We start from the raw sequence: 20374 nt of genomic DNA, 5'->3' as shown, positions 1-20374 counted from the left end.
ACATAATCCGGGCGGTAGGTGGCGTGCCTTTCCGTCAATTAACAACGCTTCTGTGCCCGTGTGAGCGAGCATTGCGTGATCTGCGATGCAAATGGACCAGACCAGACAGTTTATTGCTTTCCCGCTGCGTCGACCCTGACCGCCATGTCTGCTCCCATCTGCCATCGCTTTCCGTTATAATTGCACTCTCCCGCTTAACCTCGTCTCATTTGAACCGGCCTACGATGATCCCGGTTTTGTTCGAATAGCAGTTCTGTCCCTCCTCAGCATTCAAATCCGCGACGTTGTGTGTGGTCCGGTTCCGCTGACTAAGAACCACCGTTCCTCTTTCGGGTCTTATATGGTTTTACTCAATTACCACTTACTTCCGTCAACAAGTTCAGAATTGAATATTCTGTTAGAATTAGAACTATCCTTTCCTCACGACTCACAATCAACGAGCAAACTCCATGGAACAGAGTTCCTGAAAATCTGATAGTCGTTCAACGTGTTAACATTTTACCCAAAAGTTCATTAAGTTTTTTCATAAGAGACCATCACTGGTCCTGTGTCAAGTCAGACGAGTCCAGCCCAGAACTTTCATGTCCTTTCCGACACATTTACGTACATATCTTCAATCTACATCTTGGTTTACTAAATGGTCTTTTCCCCAACAGGTGTTCCGACTAAAATTCTGCATGCATTTACCATTTCCCCCATGCGCATTACGTGTTCCATCCACTCATCCGTCTCACTCACCTTGGTATGATCACCCCAATAACATTTGGCAAAGAATTGCGTACAAATTTCGGATGATGTCCTCATTATGCAAATTTGTCCGACGTTTGCATAAATATATACCGGACACTACTATGCGGCCCACAGTGACATAGGACGGAATCCATTTTAACTTTCATTACTGACTTATATTGGACCTAAAACAGGTGTTGCAGATAGAGGGATGAGCCATGAGCTTTAACATTCTGAAGCCCTTAGATCATTTAAATAGCATTTACAAATTCAGTCCTTACCACAAAGAAAACACTTTACGCTATCTGAAGAAAGAATCGCCATTGTTTCACTGAGATCATGCAATGGGGGAAAAATGCAATTATTTAATATTAAAGCACATGACGCATATAGACACTTCAGGTCATTAAACAGTTACACTCAGGTAAACCTTAACCCGAAATTTGGAGAAATGAAGAGCCTATTGAATTTGAGATATTAGTTTTCAGCTATTCGAAGGGGTTTAGTTGGTATGTATACGAGGGATCGTTCAAATAACCCCAACGACGAGAGTGGTCACGATGACGATCTCTACGTCATCAGATTAATTAATGGAAAGGGTTTAAAATCAAAGAACGAAGAGCTCTTCTCTTCATTTGTTTTGCCCACTCGTGCCCAACCCTTCGACAAGGTGACCAGAAGTTCGTGGACTTAAGAAACAGCTCCGCGATGTCCTCCACCCGCTGTTCGTCTTGGAAGAATGACAGTTGGTTGAATCTTACTGTTCGGAAAATTTTTAAATATCATTCTGTCCCATCAAAGTTTAATATTCTCGTATCACCGACTGTAAATCCGGAGTTCTCGACCTTTTCCAGACCTAGGTCCGCATTCACTTTTGCATAACTCGCGGACCGCAAACAGGTTCACGTTACTCAACTTTATTTAACAAAAAAAAATTATTATTACGGTAAGACGTGTCCTCCTTCTTAACCTTTCTTAAATAAGCTGAACAGGTCTCGGGCTGCGAGCCGTGTCAGGTGATTGAAAAGCGAAAAACGTTTCGAGAACCATTTCTGTCATCGTCCTCAGGACACTGATGTGACTGGAGATCCAGCCAGTTTCATGTACCCTGAGGACGAGGACAGGTGGTTCCCGAAACGTTTTTCGCTTTTCAATCACCTGACACGGCTGGTAGCCCGAGAAGAAATCATTATTCTTTGTCGCCGTGAAAGCTTCAGATCATAGAAATTTCTCCAGTCACTTCAAAATACTGATGATATTAACAAGACTTTTTTTTTGTACGGCGATAAACATTAGAAAAATATTCACGGGCCGCACAAAGCATATCGGTGGACCTCTATGACGAACTAGCACCCCGTTACATCTTCTTACGTCGTTCATCCGTATTCTTCCTCTGTCTCATTTTTTTTTTACACAATTTCTGCCAAAATAAACACTTTACATCCGAAGTGCCGACAGCCTAGTACCTACTACATCGTACTCTGATGTCCGTGTCCTGTCCGACACCTGACCTAACAGTGATAGATAACTCCCGCCAGAATGTGGCCTTGTCCTGTCCAAAGACCTGACCGTGTCCTGTCCCACAGCGTGAGTCAGCCTTTGGCATCCTCACATACCACAGGATGAACGTGGGAGAAGGTGGTCCAGTTCACGCGAAAGAGGACACCGTTCAAGTGTCGTGTTCCTTCTGAGAACCGCTACACCCGGCAGTGTGGGAGATAACACCCACATCACTTACGTCATATCTCGTCACCAGATGCTGGACCGAAGTGGCCCCTACGTGTACAATATTAATCTCGGAATAAATATTGTGTAATTTCCTAGAACCTTCACGAATCAATAAATATTGCGCAAACATCAGTTTATAATAGCGACCTCAGGCGAGAACTGGCCTGGATAATTAGTAACAAAAAGACGTCAAGATTTTGGTCGTAAGGAAAATAAATGGCGATGAATGAAAGAGTGGCTGAAGATGAAAATTTTTTGAGGGAATTAAAAGTTTGTTAAGCAGGAGATTAAACTCATTTCGTGCTCATGGGCGTTTGGAATTGTGATTTATTGCAGACGTCTGGCTCCCTCTGTAGAAAGAGAGGACACTGTCATGAGACATTCCTTCCCCGATAGCCAAAGACTTTCTGCCCGAAGGACAAGCAATTGAGGATTTCCGATTTGTAATTAAAGTAGAACCCAAAATATCATTCCACCTGCATCCGCGACGGTCCGCGTATCTTTCCTTAGGGCAAGGTACCAAGTTCTCACTTTCGTGCAGAACAAACGTTTCAGTTGTGACCTACGCAGCTGACGAGGCGTCGTTAAAAGCCAAGAACGTAGACATCGTTTCCTAAAGGCCGCCACGATCGCTCCAGATGGATGACGTCCAAACGGATGTCGTCCAAAGAGGTACTACATTCACGGTCGCGTCACGCCAGTCGCGGTTTGTTGTTCCTCTGTGAAGTGCGTGGTGTTTGCGATGGACGAAGAATTGTTACTAGCTACGGCAGTATGCCTGTATATTAAAAGGAGGAAACCAAAACGAAAGTGGTCAAAGCAATGGCTCTTAAACAGAAGCAATTTAAGTCCTTATGCTCCTTTCTGAAGCAACTTCTAAGGGAATTTTCTTTGTTGGCGGTAGCATCTTTGGTTTTAAATAAAACCACCAATTCTTCCATTGCTAAGCTTCTTTTAGCTTTATCATGACAGTCTTCATTACTTATCTGTCACAAACATGGCAACTCTCTATATTTCTCAATCACCTCAATAACAAACTCACGACCCGACATTATACAAATTTCGACTTGACTGGACGAAGGCTCGTGGCAGACTGGCATGAGAATGGACCACGTTTCCGCCACTCACGAACCGATTTGGAGTGGCTCGATCGCCGATTCCCCCAGTCACGATACGATGGAGCGATCGGATGGATTATGGCTCGACAGAATATCCAGACGAGCCCACCGCGCCACGACAATGGACTTCAGTTTCCGCATTCACGGTACAATTTTGGAGCGACACCGCGCCATTTGGACGAATGGAGCGATCGTGAATGGCGGCCTTAAGACCGTCTGCCGAGGCGAGAACAGGTGTACCGCCCCGCACACGTGTTCAGATGTGTTGTACGACCAGAAATGCAGCGTCACGATGTTCTTGATGATGATAATGATGATGATGATGATTATTATTATTATTAGGTACTCATTACAAAGCACAATATGCACCGCGGAGTTTCTCGACGTCTAACTTGTTAGTACGGACTGATTCTGGTCAAACTCTGTATTATAAACTTCTGTTAAATAGCTGGAGTAGTTGATACAAGGCGTTCTTCAGTGAACTCCATTAACCAGTTTTACCAGAGAACCTGACAGTAGCTCAGCTGGTATATAAGTTGACTCTTAAGAATGAAACAATCGATATTTGTTGGCTTGTTGTCAGCAATAACACTGATTGGCCAACTCCGTACATGAGAGCCCTTCTCTAGAAACTCTCTGTCTTTTAACGGAACATGAAGGTTCATTATCGTGTTAACAACAGCCGATTCCGAACTTGGCCAAGATGGACGGTATCTACATCCCAAACCATATTTCCCTATTGATCCACAGATCCCATCTATGCCTAGATTTGGAGAACGCGGATGATAATACGGGTATCAGCTGGCGTAGGACGTAATAGGAGAATGTCAAGATTACATCCAAGGAGAGTCTAGGTGATTATGCAGAATGTTGAGAACAGTTGTGTGAAAGGAAGTAGGCTGAATTATAGTCGAAACATTTGAATACAATCTGTAAAACGTAAAGCGTGAATATATCAACTTTCGGGAACAAGAAAAGGGAATATCCCTATGAAAAAAAGACGGTTTTGGGTTACGTTGTCGTGAGGAGGCCGACGCAGAAGTGCGGGAATGAGCACTCGCAAAAGTTTATACGTGAGCTCGGTAAAATTTTGTGTGCAAGGTCCGAGACGCTGATACTATTCAAACTAATTTTAGCTAAACGAGAATGAGAATCTGGCTCACCCAACCAGCAGGAGGCTCAGTCGCTTTATCGCTACCTCCAGCTCTAGTCGGTCACAAAAGACTTAGTTACCATGTGAACAAAGTCACGACATTCGTGGTCATGACATCGAATTCCACGCCATTTGACACCATGAAAAATCCAAATCCCGATGCCAAGACGACGAGATTACTGTGGCGACTTTAATTTCCACACGAAAACGAGTCTTAAGTCACGTTTTCGGTCAACCACAATCAATTGGATCGCTCTTGTCACTCGCTAGCCCAGTCGGTCAATTCGCCTGCTCGTTCACTCACCAGCCGGCTAGACAGTCCATTCCGACCTTAAAGTCTGCACCTTCTTAACCCTGACCTAGGTTCCCCCCCCCCCACCCCCCACCCTTTTGTCTCGTGTTGTCTTTCGACACAGAACTGACATTTACGTAAACTCGCTCCTGACACGCCGTTCGTGTAAAGTCTGTGTCGAATGGCAAATGTTGAACACCAACCACCTTCGTTCGTCTGAATATAGGTTGCAGAATCTAACTGAGCTCACACTTCGAGTCCTGGTCCCCAAACTCGAAGGAATACACCGACATTGCCACGATATTCCTGGCTATAAAATATTTATCATTTTAATGATGCATTAAAACTTCGAATGCATTTGATGTATACGTAAATTTCGAAGAAAAAAAATTTTTTTTGCGCTGTTCTTGAAGCCGGAGACTACAGGGGCGTGGTGCCCCAGAAACTGGAGACCGCTGGGGCGCAGTGCCCCTGGCGATGGGGAAAGTCTCGAATTATGTTTTTCTTCACTACCTGATACGTGGGCCAACGCAAGGGAACTTGGTGTCTTTTCTCTGTGTATATATAGAACAGTGTAGACAACTTTTGGAAAATTAATTGTCTCTACTGAATGTATGGACAATTGTGACCTACTTTGGATAGTTCTCACACTTTTAGCTAACGCCATGCCAGGTTTAGTGTTAATCTGTGAATACGTCAACAGTCTATGGATTTAATAAATTTGTTTTAGAAAATGTGAAGTGGCTTTGATTAGCGTTCCATAGTTTTTTGAAAGCATAATATTACATGCCTCCGGGGACAGCTATGTTTCGGTCAGAGTGCGATGTAATCCGCTAATCGTCGTTTACGATATAACGCAAGTTGGTGCGACTGGCGACCATTACCATAAGCAAAGCGACTCCATTGGCACTCACTCAGCTTACGATGTTTGTTTTCTGCGGATGGAACTCCTTTCGTCCGTACGTTGCTCACATATTGATTTACCCACTCAACAAAAAATGTACATGACTGGTTGAACCGCTGTCCTCTCCACACTCTTCTGTGACTGTTAAATGACGCTGTAGCAACTATAGATAGCAAAAGATTATATTGACAAATTACGTTGTGGGAGAAATTAAGTCTTATTAAATGCTTTGAAAACTTGTACAAGGTTTCAATCAAAATTAAAGAAACATGAAGTCACACATTATACGGGCAGTGATTATGAATACAAGGCAAAACTGTGCAATTGAAATTTAATTTTAGTACCCACAAAATTCTAATCGCTGGAAGTTTTGATGTGCACCGGGTGTTGGTTGGGAAGCCTGAGGGGAAGAGACCGCTGGGGAGACCTAGACGTAGATGGGAGGATAATGTCAGGCGGGATCTACGGGAGATAGGAGTTGAAGGAGACTGGATTTTGTTGGCCCAGGACAGGGACCGGTGGAGGGCTTTGGTTAAGTCGGTGATGAACCTTCGGGTTTCATAAGCCATCTGGTTGGTTGGGTCCACTATTTGGGAAGCCTGAGGAGAAGAGACCGCTGGGGAGACCTAGACGTAGATGGGAGGATAATCTCAGGCGGGATCTATGGGAGATAGGAGTTGAAGGAGACTGGATTTTGTTGGCCCAGGACAGGGTCCGGTGGAGGGCTTTGGTTAATTCGGTGATGAACCTTCGGGTTTCATAAGCCATCTGGTTGGTTGGGTCCACTATTTGGGAAGCCTGAGGGGAAGAGACCTCTGGGGAGACCTAGACGTAGATGGGAGGATAATCTCAGGCGGGATCTGTGGGAGATAGGAGTTGAAGGAGACTGGATTTTGTTGGCCCAGGACAGGGTCCGGTGGAGGGCTTTGGTTAAGTCGGTGATGAACCTTCGGGTTTCATAAGCCATCTGGTTGGTTGGGTCCACTATTTGGGAAGCCTGAGGGGAAGAGACCTCTGGGGAGACGTAGATAGGAGGATAATCTCAGGCGGGATCTATGGGAGATAGGAGTTGAAGGAGACTGGATTTTGTTGGCCCAGGACAGGGACCGGTGGAGGGCTTTGGTTAATTCGGTGATGAACCTTCGGGTTCCGTAAGCCATCTGGTTGGTTGGGTCCACTATTTGGGAAGCCTGAGGGGAAGAGACCTCTGGGGAGACCTAGACGTAGATGGGAGGATAATCTCAGGCGGGATCTGTGGGAGATAGGAGTTGAAGGAGACTGGATTTTGTTGGTCCAGGACAGGGACCGGTGGAGGGCTTTGGTTAATTCGGTGATGAACCTTCGGGTTCGCTAAGCCATCTGGTTGGTTGGGTCCACTATTTGGGAAGCCTGAGGGGAAGAGACCTCTGGGGAGACCTAGACGTAGATGGGAGGATAATCTAAGTCGGGATCTGTGGGAGATATACATACACTTCAGAACTTTCAATACAAGTACAAGAACGTATTTCACATATCAATGTACATAAATTTCAGATTCTGCAATACAAGTATGAAAAATAATTTTACAAATTTATTCTGAGAGATACGACTTAAGAGTGAAGAATCCTGTGTGAAGCAAAATAAGGTTTACGGCCGAGATTGTTCTGATTTCTTTACGTTGCGATCAAAATAGAATGAGCAGAAGTCAGTATAGTGACTGGCTACGGACTAGAAGGCCGGGGTTCGATCCCCGACGAGTGGTAGATGATTTTCTCTCTTACCTCTGCGTCCAGACCAGAATATTACGTCCACATACTTTGGTGGGCATTTTTTTATTTAATTCGTGGTTCAACTGCAGGACTTAATTCGTACGAATATATTATTCACTCCGTAGCGCATGCGATGAAATATTTTTGATTCAAAATATGTACCGTCCACAGTGGAACCACAATCGAAACTCTAGTTACCTCAGTTTCTACCACGTGACATTCTGTCTAAGCTAAGAACAGTCGCATTCAGCACACACACACATACCCAGCCCAAGTCTCATGCTTATTGGCCACGGAACAATGCGCGCGCACGTTCGATGGGGATTTTATTTCAACGAACTGTTTGAAAGGTGAATAAGTAGGGTGACTTCCCGGTGACGACGCTGTATGAAATTACAGATTTGTTCAGCGGTCACACACGGAGAAATGGAGACATCTGAGAAAAAATATTGCTGGAGAGACTGAAAAGAAATATGTTTGTAACAAAGGTATGTGCCATGGTGCAGATATGAACCTGGTACCTTCATAAGCTTCCCTAGGTACGATTTGAGATTCTCACGGAGGCGTGCATGAAGATGACTGTCTTGTGTCGTCCGGTAGAAGTTTACGGAGGTTTCAGAGGTACTTGCTGTCTCCAGAACGATGAGCCCTTATGATGGAGACAGCAGGTACCTCTGAAACCGTGCTACAACCCACAAGACAGTCATCTTGTAACTACCCTATTGAAATTTATGAGTCAATGAAAAGCGATTTCGTCTGTTGGCCAATTCAAGTATAGTCAAACATCACAGCCATTGTCTCTGGAGGTCCTGTAAGCAACCATCACCATGTACCACAGTCGTTATTGAGAAAGCTGATAGTCGCTACGATCGCCACGTTTTTGATATATGAAGGTCATTGCCATGTTCACAGGATCCCGCCAATTGGTCCTGGTCTGAGCCAGCTGAATCTAGTGCACATTCTGCGTCTTCATATTAACAGTTTCCGTCTAAAGTCAGTGCACTATGAATTTATCTTTTCTGTCTGCGTTCTAAAAGTTTCCCCAGTCTCTCTTTCTTAACCCACAAATATTTCCACTTACACATCATCCACTTAACAACCCGATTTGTCTTTAGTGACCTTTCCAGTAGCCAATAACGATTAGCCTTTACCTTATTCTTCACGTATGACCTCGGGTATCTTCACATTCAGACTTAATTCTATGGACTACTGTCCAAGGACCTCCGCACCTCAAGGTCTTCCTTTCATACGGGTACTCAGGTCACACACCTATACCCTGACATGGATTTGAAACCGCGACCCGATGCAGATCAGACTTGAGCTCCCCTGAACGAGCAAGCAAATCTCGAATCGCAGGGAGAGCACGGGTTAATTCGATTCTGAGGAAAATGCCGGCTATCCTGATTCAGGTGCTTCGTAGTTTTCTTCAGTTCACCAATGAAAATGTTGCGATGCCTCAACTAGACCACGACCAATGTTAATACGAGGCTTGTCCACAAAGTAATTTTCCCTGGGGCCGTTTACAGAAACAAAACACAATTTCATGGAAATATTTATTGCAACAGATACAGCAAGTGTCCAGCTATTTTTCAACATATTCGCCACCGGAATTGAGACATTTGTCATACCGTGGGACCAACTTTTGAATACCTGTGTCGTAGAAGTCTGCCGCCTGGGATTGGAACCACTGTGTGACAACCATCTCCGCCTCTCTGTCATTCTCAAAACGCTGACGCTGACCGGACAGGAATTTCTTGAGGTGTAGGAAAAGATGGAAATCACTGGGAGCGAGGTCCGGGCTGTAGGGTGGATGATTAAACACCTCCCAGCTGAACTCCTGCAGGAGACTCGCTGTCCGTCGAGCCGTGTGCGGCCTAGCGTTATCACTGACCGTACTTCACAGTCGGCGGGAGCTGGAATAAGAACCTCCAACTTCAACAGCTGCAACGATGCTACTGTGAGAACGCGGGAAGTGCCGTTAGTGCATGCGCCATGCTACGTCATTGCTCTATCACGTACGCACAGTCGCTTCGCGCAATATAAGGTTTGCTAGCTGTGGGACGAGTGGGAAACTTATTTTGTGGACACGCCTCGTACATGGCTAATTCTACTTCGAAGGAAGGCGTTCTTTAGCGTAATGCCGGGAGCGGTCAATTCTCATTCAATGAGACCGAATCTGTTTACTCTCTTTTTAAGTGAACAACTTGGTCTGAACGAGGACCCAAAGCTGTGTCGTGCTTTCACTGACGTCAGTGTCTCGATTAGGCTGTTTGCGTCTGCAAAATGTCGCCCACGCAGATTGAACGTATTTTTGTCTGGCCAAACTGAAAAAGAGGTTGTTTGCTGAAAAGTTCCTCTGAAGGTTTACCACAATGATTCATTATACCAGTGGCATGTTTGACAATGTCTATTGTCTAACGCGACGTTTCGGTAGTTGGTACCACAATGATTCATTATACCAGTGGCATGTTTGACAATGTCTATTGTCTAACGCGACGTTTCGGTAGTTGGTACCACAATGATTCATTATACCAGTGGCATGTTTGACAATGTCTATTGTCTAACGCGACGTTTCGGTAGTTGGCACCACAATGATTCATTATACCAGTGGCATGTTTGACAATTTCTATTGTCTAACGCGACGTTTCGGTAGTTGGTACCACAATGATTCATTATACCAGTGGCATGTTTGACAATGTCTATTATCTAACGCGACGTTTCGGTAGTTGGCACTCATGTTGTCTAAAAGTGATTAGTGGTTAACGTACCAGCGTAATACCCTAAAGTCTCGGGTTTGATCCCAACTGCCGCCACTTATCTCAAACGTAAAATATAATAGAAAACATTTATGTGTAAAAAAAAAATACAAACATTTGCCTAAGGACGAGTATTACGCCAACTTTGGATATTCTGGGAATGCCAGTGCCCACCGCGGACAGTGGGGGAAGATCATCACCGAACACTGTTACTAATTCAAAGCTTAACGTCAAGATATACTTTTCGCTCCTCTGCTATCCCACAAGCACACAAAAATGTAAATTTCTATGACACACACTTCCTCGTCATTTAATGAAATATGTAACAGCTGGGCACAATTCGAGAACTCAGTTGAACCGCGAGTTTGACACGCCTTGTGCCATGTTATGAAGTCAGACACGGATAAGTTATATTGGTGACTGATTTATAACGAAATAAGTATCAGGCTTATTGTAAATCTCTCTGAAATCGCTAGGTATTACTGGTTTGTGACTCATGGGGGACACTCGGTTCCATTTTGGGCAAGGTGTTCCAAAGAGAGCAAGATTTATTTCTTTATAAACGCGTCTGTAGGTTATATACTTTAGATAAGAGTCTGTCTTTAAGTAGCATGCCATGCTTCATGCACTCTGATGGATAAGCTTTCCCAAAAGCGCATCGAATACCGCTTACTGTGACAGATACCAGTTGGCGGACGATACGTCAGAGTGTTTTGGTACAGTGGATAATGCATTAACGACTCAGAAGCTAATGAGTCTAAGTCATTACACTTATTAAGAAGAAACAGTTAATATGTATTTGAAGAAATACGTTACATCCACAATCCGACTTGCAGTAATTTGATTCTGGACCCAAACACATTTCTGTCGCGTTTGAAAGTCTTTTGATTTGTAAGAAGGCTGAAAATTCATAGAATGTTTCCTAGGGACAATGACGTAATCCTTATAACCGAAGAAAATATAAGAGTTAACGCTTAAATACGTTACTCCAGGCCTGAAAATTACTGAAAATGGAAATAACAGCCACTCACCTCCATCTATAATAAGATTAAGAATGTGTTCCGCATAGGTGTTCATGGCGCTGTGTTTAATGAAGCACCTAAGACAAATTTACTTTAGCAGCAGAGAATAACAGTACCCAGGTATGTGGATTTGCATCAAATACATCAGAGGTTATCCGTCTGTTCTAATAATAGTAAAAAAAAAATTCCAACAGAAATTGAAGGAGGAGATTGAAATATATTTATAACATGATTTCTTACTTATTTCTGCCTTTCGCATTAACAAGAAAAAAGTCAAAGGAAAAAACAAAAGGAGAAGAAGAAAAAACCGGCAGAAATCATGTATAGGGTGCCTGCCAACACGTGACACGATCTGAACATTCAGACCCAGGACTATTTTGCCACGCCACTGCACTTGGTTGTGAACAACTACTGAACCTCGTATCACGTGATTAAAATATTTCAATGCAGAATTTCCGTGTTTACAAACGGTTTTAGAGATCTGGGCACGAGTGGGAGGATAATATTGAGAAGGGTATTAAAGAAACAGAGTGAAGAATTGGACAAGATCCACGTGACTCAGGTCAGGGTCTACTCCCGCGGTCTTGTGAACACGATACGGAGCCTCCGGGTTCTGTCAGATGCGTTAAATTTTATGACACACCTAGTGACAGCGAGCTTTCCAAAAAGGACTCTGGTCCATGCAGTTTGTTTAATTTACAGACAAGGTCCCACCGCTCTTAACACTCGGAAAGTTCGTCTCTCAGTCTGGCGTTAAAATCTTCAGCTTTGTGCCGATTAAATTTTTCATACACGCGTGAGCCAAGTGAAGTGCGTAACTTTCATTACAAGCCCTCAGTCTTAGAAGTATATTTCTCTAGTTTGAAGTGGTTAAGCTGGGGTGAAATGAATTTTAAGATAAATTGTTAATGCACGCAATGAACTCAGAGAAAGCCCCCACGTCGACACTTAGGAGGAACAATCCTGCCTAGCCAGAATATTAGCATTGTTCTATGCGCCCGCTGCCATGTTTTTATTTTACATAACAAACAATTTCCAATAAAAAAGCCGGATATTTTCGAAGGTCATTAGGTAAACGCCGTTTAAAAATATACTAAATGACGCTAATGTATCAACCACCCCACGTTCGAGCTTCCGCCATGTTTCTCCATCGACCAATGCGCTAAGGTTTAAGTGATTCACAGAATACAGTAACATTTCTTTCATACCGTGAATCATTAGTCAATATATGGCATAATATTACTAATAATCGGCCACTGTTTGTGACCGTATGTATGTTTTGCGTACGACTAACCAAGTTCTCAGTAATGACGCTACAGGACATTCTGCTGAGTTTTACCAAGAGCTCCTATCATTGGGCCGCGTTTAGAGTTACATGTGAAGCAAATAAAGGTGCGAAGGAAAGGCAGAAAGGGGCTACGTATGAGGTTATCATAGAAGGCATTTCCCATTGAATCTCAACGGGTTTGTTTACTGATGGAGGACAGACGGAGATCCGCAACGCCAGGATCATACCATAATCGTCATTTCGTTTTGTACTTAGTAAACAATGAGGAAGTATCCTAGCAACCAGACTGTGCAAGTGGGCAGACACTGTGCATGCGTGGGCCTAGTACATGGTTTAAAAATGTCGCTCACTAGGCGACGTGTCCTTGGGACCCAGTTGGTAATTTATTTTAATCCTCGGGAGTCAATTATAATCGCAGATTTGTAACCTTACCCCGTCTAGACGCTCATTGGGAAATCGAAAGTAATTTATCATTTTGTAACTGTAGCAAAGTAAATTTAAATGCGACTATTCTAGCGGATGAGAAACGTGTTGGTGTGTTCGACTACCGACTTTTCGTTAGATATTGCAGTGTCTCACAAGTACGCAGTCTCTTTGGAAAGGATGTTCATATTTTTGGAGGTGTTAGTTTATACTAGTTTTTTTTTTAAATTGGTTCCATAATTTTACAGTAAGCATGTGCTTTAAGGTAGTTAAGGGTGTCCTAATTTAGACCTCTTCTGTGCACAATATGGGGGATATTAAAGATTTTGGCCCTCTTCATATTTATACAGAGGGTTGTAGAGATTTTTAGTTTAAAGTACAAGAATCACAGGATTGTGACCCTATCTCCTTAAAAACGAAGATTTTTAAACTCAGTCTGATAAACAATTTGTGCAGTTGTGCATATAACGGTTGGCTCTTGTGCCACCACGTGATCACAAAGGATGAACACGGGGCTTCAAGATGAAGGCATTCGGCTGTATAACCTTTAATTGTTTGAGGAAAATCTCGTCAATTAAGCTGAGGATACGATCCATAGCATTTCGAGTGATCGACATCTCATGGCATGAACCCATGAAGCCTCTAAATTAGTTTTAATATCCGGAAAATAAAGAAGATTTTGTCATGCCGATAAGCCATTTTGTCATGGAGTGCTCAGCACACAAGTAACTACTATCATCACAGACGACTTGTCCAAGACAGGCCATGCCTACCTATGAATCGATAAACTAAATGGTAACTAACAAACAGAATGGACCAGGAAAGCTTATAGTCGCTGGCTTTATCAAAAAAATCACCTAACTTTTATTGAACCCGAAAGTTTTTGCCATGTCCGCAGGAGACAACCACGGGACACTGTCCTGAGTGAGATGAATCAAGGAAAGTTTTCTGATGATGCTGCGATAAATTGTGTTAAGCTGTTCTTTTGGACTTCAATCGTCTGAATCACAATATACCAACGTACTGCCGCGAACTTGGTATCACACCCTAAGAAAGGAGGACAGATTGAGGGTGTTCGAGAACAGCGTGCTCAGGATATCTGGACCAAACAGAGAACAAAACATGATCTTAAGAAACATGTCCGGACAGATTGAACACGAGCAGCATTAACTAAAATGAAAATGTTTTTCGGCTTAGGAATCACATTTGTACCGACTGATCCCGCGCGCCGCCACTTGGTCCTATTGAGAACCTTTGTTTTAGTGTCACTTGTCTTCTTATACATAAAGTTGAAATTGTGGGTGTTAATGTATGTTTATTCACTCTTAGCTCGAGGTTAGATCAACCGATTTTCACCAAACTAAGCATGATTATTCCATGAGAAGAGAAATAACGATTTGAACGCCGAAAGCCGCCCGGCTTTGATCCCTGGCCAAGATCGTTTCTATTCCTCGGAAGCTAGTGTATGCAGGAATGGACGGATGTTTTGTGAAAGATTACCAGTCGAGACTGCTTTTGAAAACCGCGAAATTAAAGGCTCATGCAACAATAATTTTGCCAACTGATTTACGTGGTTTCAAATGCTTTTGTCTTTGACAGACGGACACATTGCAAGCATCTGAAATTAAAATATTCAAAAGATTATTTGGAGCTATTAAGGATTACGTGTAAGAAAGTATCTCTGAGACGTCGATAAACTTCTACTAGACTATACGGCGCTGCAACCCAGAAGACAGCCATCTCTATTCTCGTCTTCATGAGAGCCTAAAATATCACATAGTTTCAGTACTTTTGTCTCCGGTGAAATGATTCACAATGATTTCCATAGCGGTTTTAAACACCTTGAGCTGCCAATGAAAACTTTCAGGAACTAGCAATAACGAGCATTTCTATAGCCCGCAGGTCCTTTTACGTATAACCAGGTCATGTATGTTGTAAGGTACTTGGTAGATCCCGTGTCGATCAGTCAAAACTCATTCGTATATCGAGAATTAATTAACGACGCATCTACGCACGCGTAGGTTTTGAGAAGAGGCGACGGCTGTGATCGGTGACCTGCGGGAAGGCAGTCCTGCTTCATATCCAGGTCACGCGCTGACATTCACTGTCAGAAACGTCAATCATGGTAGCCGAAGACGAGGACGAGACTCGTGTCAACGGAACTCAGACGCGTTACCGCTGAACTAACCTGTTCTATGCTGTAAATTGTGTCCTCTGTTTAGTGACGTAAAGCTCGTGGTTTAAAATAAATATATACGTGACGTCAAATATAAATATCGAACGTAATGATATTATGCACTAAGTGACCAATCAATCACTTACTTAGTCGAGTTCTGTATGCGTAAGGTCAGTCCACCAAACATTGAGTTGCTCCGGTCCACAGTTCAAACATAATGATCTGTAATCGTGCTATTATCTTACTACACATATTCATCCTTATCATTGCAGCTCCAATCCCCCCTCCCCAATTGCTTTTGTTCTGTGTATGTCTGATATTATACAGATAATTTTACACATTTCTTAATTCCACTGCATTTGTACAATTCGTTATTTCCTTAAAGCTGTCTCTTCATTAACCATATGCAAGTCTCTACTGAGATTTGTTTCCTCCACCTCCCTGTTTCCGAACATTTTAATAATATCCTCACTACACAGAGCTGACTGACTGGCTGGCTGAGTGGGTGACTGAATGATTGAGTGAGTGAGTTTCTAAATGATTGAGTGAGTGAATGATTGAGTAACTGAGCGAGTGACTGAATGATTGAGTGAGTGAGTTTCTAAATGATTGAGTGAGTGAATGATTGAGTAACTGAGCGAGTGACTGAATGATTGAGTGAGTGAGTTTCTAAATGATTGAGTGAGTGAATGATTGAGTAACTGAGCGAGTGACTGAATGATTGAGTGAGTGAGTTTCTGAGTGATTGAGTGACTGAATGATTGAGCGACTGAGTGAATGATTGAGTGACTGACTGCCTATTGTCGCAAACCCCCACATACGAGTATATCCACCCTAACATTTATCCAGTCTGTTTGCTCTGTCACCCGCCACAGCAAATGATATTATTGGCAGGACTGGTCGATTGGTAACAGTTTAATGAAAGTGCACCACGCTGAAGGTGGAAGCTACAGATCTCGTTTATCGCATGGACGTAACATCACGTGGGTTTAGAACCACCTCTCTGATTTAGATGGCATTTGCTGTGGTAAATATGCATTAAGTTCTGTCTAACCAGTTCCCTTCAGTTTGAATCATCTTAAGGACCACTTTATTTCTGAGGGTAAATTAACTTTTATGATTATCTTATGAGTTATCTGATAGATTTTAATCAAACTTGATTGTATTACTTTCATTCTAATGAATTTATTCAATGACTACCTTCCGTATGGACCAAATTGAACTTTTACGTAAATATCTAAAGTTATTTGGCAGATTCCTATCAAACTTCATATACCAAACTTGTGCTATATAATCTGCTATTATCTATGCCATCTTAGTTACAGTACTTAATATTCCGAAGCCGAAGCTCGTCCAAGTTGTATCTAAGAATTCAGTCCGTACCGCGAGAATAATAACCTCTTCACAATACAAAGATAAATTTGTTAATACAGTACCTAGGAATAATCGCTGTTCACGCTGAGAATCTACAAAACCCACAAATACAAAACGCACAGTTACATAACGATCATTGAGTTTCAAAGGTCACTCAACTCAAAGGCTGAAAAGATATTCCGTGCCTAGTTCATTAACAGGTTTTGATATTGTGATGTAACAGAAATATACGCGGTTTCAGCCACTTTAATTCGTTTCAACACCCACATAATTGAATTCAAGGTCCTGAATGCATTTTGGGTTATCGTGGAACCTCGATTTGTAGCTGAGCAAGTCCGCTCCGGTCAGAGACGTCACTTCTCATGAAAAAATAAATTACCTCCTGAAAAATTAATATGGTACGACCAGATAGATAAAAAGTTCACTGCATTCTATGGAACCCGAATGTTCATTACCGTGTTCATATCAGCCCGCGACCTGTCCATATCCAGACTCTTGACATGTACAGTCCAAATCCTCCCACTCCGATCTCCCGAAATCCATTTTAATATTGTACTTACGCTCTTGTAATCCTCTGCTTCAAGCGGAATCTTCCCCTCTGAGATCATGGAATACGGTATTGTAGGAATTTCGCATTTCCAGCCCAACTCATTCGATCATCGTAACAATATTTTGTACCCATCAGCTACGACAAAACTTCAAAACGGCAACGATTAGTCGATCAAGTGAGTGAGGGTTCACAAACCTTTCCTCCTGCCCCCGCTGTAAGACGTGACGGAAACATTGCCGACAATTAGCGTCGTGTCCTGTGTCACGTGGTGATGTTGATCATGTGACTGGGTGACGCTCCAGATGAGGGATGCTAGCAGTAGGACGGGTACCATTTTGTTTCTCACACAACCTGGAAGGAGTGAAGTCAAATGAATGTTCCACGCCATCACTAATTTGGTCTCGCGTGTACATAAAACCTCTCACCGTAGCAAAAGTTACTTCAAAAGTTGGATTGTATTATCATTTGTAAATTGTAACTTTGTTTGAGACAGATATGACCTTGAAATGACGAAGCTATCTTCTCTGGGTTGCGGCGCTGTGTATAGTCTGACAGATTATCGGCGTTTCAGAGTGATGATGGTTGCAGAAAGTTCCCCTGAAACGTTGATAAACTTTTACCAGATCCACGGATCCACAATCCACAAGATAGCCATCTTCAATCTCGTTGATGTGAGAACTTGAGATCCTGTATGACCCTAACGGCCCTAAGATACATATTAACATTTAAAAAAAAATCACCAAATGTTCAGCAACTTTCATTTGCGATGGCGATACTAACCGAAAGTGAGACACTCATAATTTTTTTATTTACTGCGAGTTAAAAGGGCTTACGTCTTTCTTGCCGAACGCCAACTGTTTAACGACGCTGTTGCAACCGCAAAGGTTATGCAGTGGCGAACTAGATGGGCATAATGAAATAAATGATGAGGGGGAAGGATTTGAAAGGTGGAGGTCGTGGTTACATCCCGTCGTTCGTGAGGTCAAGGTGCCTGCCAGGATAGTCTGTAACCTGATTGAAATCGTAAGGTCCTGTGCCTCGTCCTGATGGTATTACTGAGGGTGGGATAATCAACATTATGGTATTGGCAGGCCTGTAGTATGTCACAGGCTTTAATTAAAAATCGAAATTTTGGTTCTAATGGGACCAAATATTAAATAGGTTTCAGCCTAAAGTGATGTATAACTTATTCCCAGAACGATTTAGGACATTTACCACAATGCTTCACTGGTCTTTTGATGTCATGTCAGATAAGTGAATCGGTCATTTCAAATCTTACGAGTCAAAGAAGGTGAGAATACAAAAAAAAATACCAGCAAATATTTTGTTTATTTTAGGTCTGATTTTTAGAACCAGCAGTTCTGGTATATGACCTTGAGAATCTGTCGGTATCAGCCAACCCGAAAGTGCTGACAGCTGCGACATCCTGCCTGTACGAAATTTATCTTAATGAGATGTACGGGGTTGCTAGCGGATTAAGTGAACTGGGATACACAAATGACGAAATGGTCGCAGTTCAAGGGTCGGTCAGGCGCCCAAAGGCTCGATTTATTTTTCCCCAAGAATAACTGGCAAATATGTAATTTTTTAACGCAGTTACAGTTCACTAACATCTTTTACATCTACAGTTATAAGTTGAAGTTATTTTTGGACTGGTGTTATTTTTTTAAGTACCCACACAGTACTGCATGACTCAAGCACTTGTGTCTCTTTTTAAGCGCTTGGGGTGACCTTTTTGAGTCGCTATGAGTATCAGTGGTTTCTTTACGGTCAAAAATACCTATCAGTAAAGTAACACAAGTCCACGTGTCACGTCGTTGTGCCAGGAACAGACGATCGATGTTTTTCAAGGCTTGGACTGATGTTATTCGAGCGGGAAATGACGCGTTTCTCCTGGTACCTGCCTCCGTGGCAATAGTTCAATTGTCAAAAAGTGGACTTACGTCGTTTTACAAGTTTCGGATTCAGTTGTGGCCATTCCCATTCGTATGTGACTTTTCCGAATCCAATTCGCCGGTTAGGGGCGGCAGCTTCTCGAACACGACTGTGAAACGGGTATTCTAAATAAGCCCCATAGACGATCTGTACGGGGTTTAATGTCGCACTGAGAGCTGTAAATTAATTTTATGCTGAATTGTATTCAGAGTCTCTCTTATAATTCCGCGTGGTTTTTAAAAACAGTCCACGCCGTTCCCGGCTACCCCTTATTATGCCATTTTTGCAGTCATCGTTCGATATTCCAGAGTTTTTACAAATTTCCTCTTTTTTTTTGCCAAGAATTAGTCACCGCTACCACAATAACCTTTCGACCCTATTTTCCAAAAATTCATTCGCATCTAGATCGTGTTTTTTCTTGTAATCGCTTTCCGTAAGATGTAAAGAATCGAATAACAGGAATAAACAATCGACTGTTCACACTGCGAAGCGTCCTGTGCGTTGTCATCCCCGAACAAGTCGGCGCTTTGACATCAACCGTCACGTAACGTGTGAAATGATACGCACGAGGTCAGCCTAATTCGAGATACGTGTTTTTTGTTTTTTTTCGCACTTTGAATTCCAAGGCCGCTGCTATGTAAACCAGAAACCTGGAGCGATTTAGACCTGACATCAAGAATTAGGTCAGTGTAATTTAATTGAACGAACAAGAGTGGGGACAGATGTCATAAAAATGACTGGCTGTTGCTTCGTAAGAAAGGAGTTCGATTCCCGACGAGTACTTCACCGCCAGTGAAATCAGAATGTCTGTAGAGCCACACACAGCCTTCTACCCAATCGGTACCGCGATTTATTTCCCAGGGAACAATGCGGCCGGAGCATAAAGCTAACCACCACTTAATACGAAGATACGGAATGCGTGCACCACACACCTTCACAGAGCAATATTCAGGTACAGGAGACGAATTTCCTTCCGGAAGAGTCGATTGGGTTTCCTTGTTTATGAAGATTTCTAGTGTTTATCGCCTTGAACCAGTTCAAGACAGCTCATATCTTCCTTGAATCTCATTTAATGTCATCCCTCTCGCGTGCCCATTTGGTTCTGTCTCTCTCTCTCTCTCTCAACCGCTTACTGACCCAGTTTCCTCCTCCTACGTCCGCGCAACCACCCAAGCACC

The 20374-nt window shown here is 42.9% G+C and overlaps 1 protein-coding gene and 1 long non-coding RNA gene across 2 annotated transcripts in view; one reads left to right on the top strand and one right to left on the bottom strand.

Moving 5' to 3' along the window:
• LOC110829631 (uncharacterized) overlaps positions 1-20374 on the top strand; it is a 229096-nt gene that overhangs the window by 17180 nt on the left and 191542 nt on the right. The window lies entirely within an intron of this gene.
• Positions 1-20374, bottom strand: part of LOC110829629 (sclerostin domain-containing protein 1) — a 40355-nt gene that overhangs the window by 16026 nt on the left and 3955 nt on the right. The window contains exon 2 of the mRNA XM_022063554.2: positions 17457-17612. Coding sequence (XP_021919246.2) covers positions 17457-17595 — 139 coding nt within the window. The 5' untranslated portion in view covers positions 17596-17612. The remainder of the gene's footprint in view (positions 1-17456; positions 17613-20374) is intronic.

Source organism: Zootermopsis nevadensis, unplaced genomic scaffold (assembly GCF_977971745.1).
Source record: "Zootermopsis nevadensis isolate Lab colony 2312 unplaced genomic scaffold, Znev_1.0 Znev_ptg000010l, whole genome shotgun sequence".
Lineage (NCBI taxonomy): Eukaryota > Metazoa > Arthropoda > Insecta > Blattodea > Termopsidae > Zootermopsis > Zootermopsis nevadensis.
The sequence above is the reverse complement of the archived record's forward strand: the minus strand, read 5'-3'. Positions and strand labels throughout refer to the sequence as shown.